The sequence below is a fragment of the Gossypium arboreum genome, chromosome 12 (assembly GCF_025698485.1).
Source record: "Gossypium arboreum isolate Shixiya-1 chromosome 12, ASM2569848v2, whole genome shotgun sequence".
NCBI classification, from domain to species: Eukaryota; Viridiplantae; Streptophyta; class Magnoliopsida; order Malvales; family Malvaceae; genus Gossypium; species Gossypium arboreum.
The window spans coordinates 698,344-708,705 of record NC_069081.1 but is presented as its reverse complement, the minus strand read 5'-3'; the positions used below and the strand labels follow the sequence as shown (position 1 = coordinate 708,705).

Here is a 10,362-nt window from a genome sequence, read left to right as displayed (position 1 = left end):
CACAAATTCTTCTAAATTCTTACTTGACTCATAAATATTAAATTACTATCTTGTTCAATCTTATTTGTCGAATTTAGTGATCTCAAATCACCATTTCCGACACCACTGAAAATTAGGCCGTTACATTACCCCAAAACTTCATTTTTAATTCAATTTTGTCCTTTTTTTGCTTTTCTCATTATTTTATTTTAATTTTAATATTATGTATACTATTATATTTTATTACTATTATTATTATATTTATTATTTATTAGCATTAGTATTATTTTTACTTAATACTTATATGTATATATATTATATAGTATTATTAATAGTTTTTTTGTTATTATTATTTTTCTTAATATTATATTATGTATATATATATGTTTAATATTTTCAATATTATATATATAGTATTATTAATAGTATTATTAATATTTTTAATATATATATTTGTTTACGTATATATAGCGTTACTAATTTTCTTTTATTAATTTTATTTTTCCTTTACATATTGTCGTTTATATATTCTTATTATTACTATATCTATTATTTATTAGTATTTTACTATTACTATTATTAGTATTATTTTTAATCAATACTCATATGTATATATTATGTTTTTAATACTATATTTTTAATACCATATATATTGTGTATATTCTTAATACTATATATTGCATATATTTTTAATAACTATATTATGTATACATTTTACATATATATTATGTATATATATTTTAACATTATATATATATATATATATATATATATTATGTATATATTTTAATATCACGTTATTCATACACTTTTATATTATCTCATGTAAATACTTTCAATACTATGTTATGCATATATTTTATCTATATTATATATATACTTTTAATACTCAATACTATTATTATGAATATATTTTTGGTATATGTATGTATATATATATATTTTTTCTTTTATTAATATATTATTATCATTATTTTTCCACTTTATATTATATTATTTTTATTTTATGTACATACTTTTAATATTATTATGTATTTATTTTAATATATATGTATATATTTATGTAGTATCATTTATAGTAGTTTTTTATTTCTAATATGTATATACTATGTAAATATTTTAATACTATATTATGTATACATTTTTATATATTACGTATATATATATCTTTTAATATTGTATTTTCATATATGTCATGTATATATTTCTAATACTATATTACTTTTTTACATATTATCTTATGTATATATTTTTAATAACTATATTATGTATGTATTTTTAACGCTATATTATGTACATATTTTTAATACTATGTATATACCTTTTATTCCTATTATTACCTATATATTTTAATACATATATGCATATATTCATATATCGTTATTATTAGTTGTTTTTATATTATTACTGTTTTCAATATATATATTGTATATATTTTTAATCTAGTATTATATGTTTTATATATATATGTTCACTACTATTTCATGTTTGTATTATTACTATTATTATCATGTGTAATACCATATGCACTACTATTGTTTATTTATTATCACATATACATTGTTAATATTTTATATTTACTTCAGATATTCTTAACTTTTATTATTATTTACTTGTTCAATTTATCTTATTAAATCACATATTATTTCAAAGATCGATATCAGTTTTCTTTTTATTTTTATTTAAAAATATTTTCATTCGTTTTTTTATTTCAATGAATAAAGCAACGTACTGATTTAACATTAAGTCGTCGGTTTCATCGCTATGTTGGGTGAATACCAATCGGCTTGTGTTAAAAACGGAACGTCCTTCTCAAAAGAAATCGAGATTGTAAAAATTCTCGTGTTTTGATCGGATCATGATTAAATGTTACATTAAACTCGCATTTTTGAAAATTAAGACAACACATGGTTAATGAGATACCAATTTTGGGCGTCGCGGGGTTGCTAATACTTTCCCCGTGCGTAACCGACTTCTGAACCCTATTTTTCTCTGAACTTTCATGTAGACCTAAACTCGGCCTTCTTTTTGTTTAAAAAATAAATTTTCTTTTAAAAAAAGAGGATTTATTAGGTGTTCGATCACACCTAGGAAAAAGGATCGGTGGCGACTCTCTTTTTATAAAATCGAAAGTCGGTTTTCAGATTTTCAATAAATCGCCTCAATAAGCGATCGAAAGCAAATTTTTTTTACGTCGCTACATATGTCTAAAACCATTCCTTCAAGAAAATTACCAGTCTAAAATTTGGAAACAGTGTGACTCTGAAAATAAACTGCAACTGCATGCTACCATAGTTAAATCCAATTGAATTGGTAATAAATATAGTATAAGACCCGAAAAAGATTATATAATGAATTTATGATTTGTAATGGTTGTATTTGCATGAATTATGTTTTTAATGTGATTGTTAATTGTTGGTAGTTGTTTCGGCAATAACTGTAGCATTTTATATCTCAAATTCGATGATCAGGTCGAGCTAGGGGTGTTATTTGAGTGACGGATGGTTTGTACCTGTCCGGATGGTCGTCTCCGGGAAGGGTAGCTTGTGGGTGGCTTCCCTATTTGTTGTTAGCTGACTTACTACTTGGGTATTGTTCTGACTTGCCATTTGTCCTCAAACTAATAGGGGTATAACAATTTTGTCCTTAAAAAGAAGGGCTTTGATGTCTAACCATGAGTGTTCATTTCAATTTATATTATGTTCATCCATAAACTTCTTGTATGAGACAATTAAAAAAACACAAGGGATGACTAAGAGAATGAGGTGATGGTTTGTTGATGTTATGGGAAGAGTTCAGGTTTTCTCGATTGTTTGTAATTTATTCATTCATTTATTTTCTATTCTTTTAGCATGAAGACCTTGTTAGGTGCCAAACTGTTAGTTATATATATGTCTAAAACCATTCCTTTAATAAAATTACCAGTTTGAGATTTGGAAACAGCGTGACTCTGAAAATAATCTGCAACTGCATGCTACCATGGCTAAATCCAATTGAATTGGCAATATATATATATAGTATATACACACTAATAGATATGCAATGTTATATAAAAGACAATAAAAAAAACATACCTGCTTTAGTCTTGTTTTGTCTTGTTTTCACTTTTTTGGAACATTGAAAGCTGATTGAATTGTTGACAACAGAGTAGAAAAATGGCTTGCTTCTTTACACATCATGGTTGGTAACTCATGTACTATTCATGACGCTTAAATTTAACCTTTGTACTAATTTAGTTGGTATCAATATTATTAAAGACTTTTAGATATTGTGTATTGGAGTATTGTTAAATTTAACCCTCGTACTAATTTAATTGGTATCGATATTATTAAAGACTTTTTTTAAAATAAACTGCAAGTGCATGCCACCATCGCTAAATCCAATTGAATTGGTAATTTATATATAGTATAAGACCCGAAAAAGATTATATAATGAATTTATGATTTGTAATGGTTGTATTTGCATGAATTATGTTTTTAATGTGATTGTTAATTGTTTGTAGTTGTTCCGGCAACAACTGTAGAATTCTGTATCTTAGATTCGACGATTAGGTCGAGCCAAGGGTGTTAAACAGGTAACGAATGGTTTGCACCTATCTGGATGGTCGTCTTCGGGAAGGGTAGCTTATGGGTGGCTTCTCTATTTGTTGTTAGCTGACTTACTGTTTGTGTAATGGCCTAAATTCAAGGTTATCGGAACAATGGTTTCGTAACCATAGATCCGATTTGAAGAGAAATTTATTTCAATATTTTTGCTTGAAAATTTATATGATAGGAAAATCGTATGAAAATATTGATAGGAAAATTTTATCGATTTAGTGATTAGTTAGAAAAAGAAATTATTGAAGAAATTGGGTAAAATAAGGTATCGGGACCTCTATCTCGTAAAACCGAGTCGAAAATAATTTTATAAATATTTATGAAATGTTATTAATGTGGTATTAAAATTTTGTTAGGAAATTTTAATGTTTGGGTAGTCAATTAAATGAAAAGGACTGAATTGTAATAGGTGTAAAAGTTGCTAGAATGATTAAATAGCTTATTAGTCTAATGAGAAAGGATATAAAAGGAAATTAGACCCAAAAGTTATTTGGGCTGGACGGCAAGGGTATGAAATCAGCAGAAAAATTGATAAATTAAGGGTAAAATTGGAATATTGCAAAATTAACTAAATAAAACTAGGACTAAATAGGAAATATTTAGATTTCTCTTCATTTCTCTTCAATTCCAGCAGCTAAAAATGCCATAGGAGGGTTCTCTAAGCTGGTATTTCATAATTTTGCACCAAGTGAGTTAATCCTTGCCTTTTTCTTGTAATTTTGTGTTTCTAAGACTTTTACAACTAGATCCTACTATTAAATTCATTAGTTTTTGATTTCATGGATGAAATTTAAAGTCACCATGGTTGAGTGCTGTAAGTTTATGATGAAATAGAATGAAATTAAAGCTTTAATTTGTTTATGAGATGATTTTATTAGGCAATTTCAATGGAAATTGATTTTGGGACCTAATTGTGAAAATGTTTGGAATTAAAGTCTATTGCTGAAATTATGATTCCTAAAGGTTGTAAACTAGTTTAAGGTGATAGAATAAAATGTTAATTGAGAAAATCAGCTCAATTGAGAGGCTAATTGAGTAGGGACGAAATTATCATTTATTAAAAGCTTAGGGAAAAATGGTAATAAACAGCTTGCACTAAAACAGTTTGGACAGCAGCAGTAGACTAACTTTGAAAAATCACCAAAAATTGTAGGAATCGAATTAGAAGATGAACAAAATATGGAATTAAAGCTTATTGAGTCTAGTTTCTCATAGAAGAAATATTGTAAGCAATGGATTTGTAAATTTTGAGATATAATGAATTTTGTGAGACAAGTTCAGAATGAATTCGGGTTCCCCTGTTCTGAATTTGAAAAATTATAAAAAATTTAATAAAAATAATTAGGGACTTAAATTTATATTTCTAGAATTCTGAATGAGTTTATTTTTAATAGAAACAAACAAGAACATCATTTGAATTCTGTATAAAGAGATAATTTATTTTTAGTGAAGAAGGGTCAGAACTGTTAGACAACAGAACAAGGGTGACTTTGAAGAATAAACTGTACTGATTGGCTAAACCAAAAATTCTGAAAATTTTATGGTAAAAATATATATGAGTCTAGTTTCAGGTAAAATTAACGGATCTTAATTTGGAGTTCCGTAGATCAAGTTATAAATAATTTAGTGACTATGACTCAAGTAGACAGCTTTGAATGAACTATAAATAATAGTTGAATTATAGAGAATGTTGCATATGAACATGAAATGTATTAAATTGATAATTAAATTTATTTATTTAGATCCAGAAGATTCAAATACGAAGCTAGATCGAGGAAAGGAAAAAGTTCGGGATTAATAGATTTTTACTGTTTACAAACAAGTATCAAGGTAAGTTCATGTAACTTGAATTATATTCATAAATTGCTTGAGATTGTATGTTATTGATGTGAATATGATTTGAGTGTTCATTGTATGAAAATTAATGAAACATTGATATATTTGATAAAATGGGAAGAAATCCCGGTTGAATGAAAGGAAAATTCGATGGATCTCGAAAAGGAATTGACGGTAAAAGGATCTAGCCGGACGAGTGATCCTATCCCGATATAGCCCTCCCAAAGAATATGTGTAAAATGGATTTAGCCAGACGGGTAATCCAATTAGGGTCTCAATTTAGCTTTGATCGTTAATTCAGATCCAAACTCATTAGAGTAATTGTCATTGCAGGATTTAGCTCGGTGGTAATCCCGACAATACTCTATGAGTTTATATTGCAGAGATTTAGCTCGACTGGTAATCCCATTGCAAGGTTGAGGTTCATGGAGTGTGCTCTCTGAAATGGAAATGTGCGCACATGAATATGAATTGATGAGACCGGAATTGTATACTAAAAGTGTACCTCTGAAAATCCATCGAAAATTCCAAGAAATTCAACGGGATAAATATGGAAAAATAACAAGGAAATGGAAATCATGGTATATATTATTGGTACATGGAAATTATTGTACTAACTTGAATGTTGAGTTTGTGCATATTAGGGTAATAATGCATTGAATGGATATATGGATGTTTATTGTATTGTATTGAAAATATTAGGTACGTATAATTCTTGTTACATGAGCTTACTAAGCACAAAGTGCTTACCCCGTTTCCTTTTTCCCTGTTTTGTAGTGTTAAGAGCTCGGAGGTCGGATTTGGTGGAGACACATCACATCGTCAACCTCGAGATTTCGGTATATAAAGAAACTTTATTTGCAAATCAATGGCATGTATAAGCTAACAAAGTAAATGTTAACGTGAAATGAATGTAAAGTTAGCCATTAGTATGGTTAACAAACCTGGTTATAGATATGTGATGACGTTATCTTATATAAATGCATGAATCTATCATGAAAATATGTTGAATTGATTTGGTTGATGTGGATTGGTCTCGATTTAATATTACAGGGAAGGTTAGATATTTATAAAAGGGCTATATTGAATATAAAAAAAAATTAATTCGTAAACTCCGGTAATGCCTCGTACCCTATTCTGACAATGAATACGGGTAGGGGTATTACAGTTTGGGTATTGTTCTGACTTGCCATTTGTCCTCAAACGAATAGGGGTATAACAATTTTGTAAGTTAATTTCTTGATACATTTTCTAATTTACCTTTAACTATCCTGAAGTCTTAACTAATAAAACATTTGTCTAAACACAACCTTTAAAAATTTTTAATAATTTTAATGTCAACTAAATTAATAGTAGATAAGCTAAATGAGTTAAATTTAATCATGATGATTAATACTCAAATACACAATATCTAAAAGTCTTTAATAATATCGATACCAATTAAATTTGTATGAGGGTTTAATTTAAGCGTCATGAATAGTACATGAGTTACCAACCATGATGTGTAGAGAAGCAAGCCATCTTTCTACTCTATTGTTAAGAATTCAATCAGCTTTCAATGTTCCAAAAAAGTGAAAACAGGACAAAACAACACTAAAGCAGATATGTTTTTTTTTATTGTCTTTTATATAACATTGTATACCTGTTAGTGTGTGTATATTATATATATTATCAATTCAATTGGATTTAGCCATGGTAGCATGCAGTTGTAGTTTATTTTCAGAGTCACACTGTTTCCAAATTTCAAACTGGTAATTTTCTTGAAGGAATGGTTTTAGACATGTATCTAATCAACAATTTGGCACCTAACAAGGTCTTCATGCTAAAAGAATGGAAAATAAATGAATGAATAAATTACAAACAACCGAGAAAACCTGAACTCTTCCCATAACATCAACAAACCATCACCTCATTCTCTTGGTCATCCCCTGTGTTTTTTTAATTGTCTCATACAAGAAGTTTATGGATGAACACAGTATAAATTGAAATGAACACCCATGGTTAGACATCAAAATCCCCTCTTTTTTAGGTCCTTTATCACTTCAACCCCTATATATTGAAAGATAAGATCAATAATGGAAAAATTTGGGGTCCTTATATTATTTATCTTCTCCATGTTCTACGTTGCAATGCCTAATAACCTGACTATAATCCCAGAACAAATAACATTTCCACATCCACTTTGCAGGTCCCAAATCGCGCTGGTGAACTTTGCATGTGCGATGGTGCCTGTACTCCCGATGCCACAACCCCCTCCTCCGCCGGCAGATGGGAATGGGCATAGACACCGGCACCGGCGTCGACACAGGCACAGGCATAGACATGGGAGTCATGAGACACCTGAACAGCGTTACTGCTGTGAATGGCTGAGGCAAATGGACACGTTATGTGTGTGCGAGATACTATATCACTTACCGCCTTTCCTTTGGAAGCCTAATCATAAGTATACAGTCGTCGTCGATGATGAATGCAGCGTGACCTTCTTGTGTAAAGGTCGGCAACGGCTTTGATGCTGCGGCGCGGCGAACTCAGCTTTTTTTTTTCATCTGCTTTTTCAAGTTTGATGCAAAAAAATATTTATATGTTGGTATGGAGTTATATTATATAGAAATATTTTTATTCAATATATTATTTCTCATAACATCTATTCAAAAATACAAATTAGTTAATTAACCTACACCTTTAAAATGAGTTTTGTTGGATAATATATGATGCTACAATTTAGGGTTGCATATTTACCATTTTGTATAATCTAAATTCAAAATATATTTTATAATATTATTTACTTCCAATTTCTATTAGAATGAATTAAATTATTGTGCTAAATATTCACAATTACTAAATACAATAATATTTTTTAAAATACTAAATTATTGCATAAAATAACAAGTTAAAATGATATTACACAAGTAATAATATTTTTACCTTATAAAATTTAAAACTAACAAATTTTAACTTAATGAATTTAATCATCACTATTTAGTTACAATTGATATTTTAAGTTTAAAACATAAAAAATTAAATTAAATTAAATTATAAAAATTAAATCCATAATTTGACTCAGATTAACCACCAAGTTAAGTATGTAAGTCTAAATAATACTTTGTTTATCAAAAGTTTGTTTTTAGAATATTTATCGAAAAGGTGATGGACCATTTATAATGGAAATAGTTCGGTTTAGACTTCAATTTTAATTAAAAGAAATCAATTTTCATAATAAATATTCATTTGTATTATCAATTATCTTTACTTTTTTTATCTTATTATAAGTTTTGATCATATTTATTCTTTTTAACATAATACATAGAACTACTTATAGCCTCTCCCAACCTATAATTAAGAGGATAATGCGCTTCAGCAAACTCAAACCCACGTCTTCCTGCATTAGCAACAATGTCCTTACCAATCGAGCTAAGACTCAATTGACCCACATTTTTAATTTTTTGTTTTCATGTTTCGTGGTGAGTAGTTTTGAATGTGTATTGAATTCTATGCATGAAATACTTCTAGTGTTAAAATAATAGGTAAATTACACCAACAGTCACTTAACTTTAAAAAATAACAAATCGGTCACTAACGTTATCGAAAAGTGACAAATCAGTCACCTATTAACATTTTCTGTTATAGGCCTAACGGGACAAGTGACGTGCCAATTAACTAGCTGACGTGACCAATTAACTTGCCACATTGGACATTTTCCTATCATCCGTCCCACACGCCACCATTAAACAGCAAAAACAAAAACATAAATAAGGGGCACTTTTTCACCATTTTTCTTCATCCCTTTTGACTCCTTCGCCACCACCCTCGACGTTGGCCACCTCCACAAGCACACTATCATTTAATCACAACACTAGTATCACTTATTGTCACTCCTTTTCCAAGCCACCCCCACCATAACCACTAAATCCCAACCCTTAAACATTCTAGACCTGTGAAATCCCAATCAAAAATAAAAATACCAAATAGCAAGCATCCAAAATAAAACCAGCAAAAAAAAAAAAACAAGAATCTCAAATTGGCCTACATCAAAAGAGATAAGTAAAAAAAAATTAAAAAAGAAAGAGAACTAAAAGAGAAGAAACCCACATCCATTTCGAGTTTTACAGGTTGGAGAACCCGAGCCATCAGTTCGATCATCCGAGCGATCAAGAGTCATGGTTGGTCAAAGAATAGCTGTGGCCGGAATATGGTGGTAATCCAATGGTTGACGGCATAGATCTATTAAAGCCTTTTTCAAAGCTTTGAAGTTTTAATCTTAGGATTTTGAAGGCCTATTGGGAAATCTGAAGTGAGATTTGAGAAGAGGAAAAGAGGAGTCATTTGGTGATGACTGTTGGTCAAAGAAAACAATGAACGACGATGACTAGAGTTAAGAAATAAAAAGGAAAAAGAGAGGATAAGAAGAGACAGTAAAAAGGGACAGAGATTCAATGGAGTCGCTTGGGGCACAAAGATTCAAAAGGAGAGCAACGAACTGGGTGGTGGCTCTACCTTGGAGGAACAAAAGCTTTTAAATGGTGCTTTTTAAATGACAACTAACCCTCCAACTAGCAGGTTAATGATAGAAAGGAGTTGGTTAAATGCCTTGTCACTTTTCCGGTACGTCTGTAAGGGAAAATGATTTGTAAGACTAATTTGTTATTTTTTGAAAGTTGAGTGACTGAATTGAAAGTTAAGTGACTGTTTTGTCATTGAGATCAAAATTGAGTGATTATTAATGTAATTTACCTAGAATAAGTTATGTCATTATCAATTGTGCCAACATATTTTTGTGATTGAGATGGATGTTTTAGATGACTTTATTTCTTTGTTTTTTTTTCCCCTTCATTTCTTTTTATTTGACTTTGGTGACATTTATGAATATAATGCTCATTTGATAAAAAGATATAAATAAATTAAATTATTTCTTTTATCATATAAATCACAAATTTATTTTTGTTGCTAC

At 29.0% G+C, this 10,362-nt stretch overlaps 1 protein-coding gene across 1 annotated transcript; it reads left to right on the top strand.

The window, feature by feature from the left end:
- The first annotated feature begins 7,489 nt into the window (after positions 1–7,489).
- Positions 7,490–7,924, top strand: LOC108458523 (uncharacterized). Its single transcript, XM_017757946.1, has one exon. It carries the CDS (start codon positions 7,490–7,492, stop codon positions 7,922–7,924), a length of 435 nt encoding a protein of 144 aa, XP_017613435.1.
- The last annotated feature ends 2,438 nt before the right edge of the window (positions 7,925–10,362 follow it).

What these genes read in the sequence shown, in the direction of transcription:
- LOC108458523 (XM_017757946.1), top strand. Translation starts at nt 7,490, where the DNA reads ATGGAAAAATTTGGGGTCCTTATATTATTTATCTTCTCCATGTTCTAC.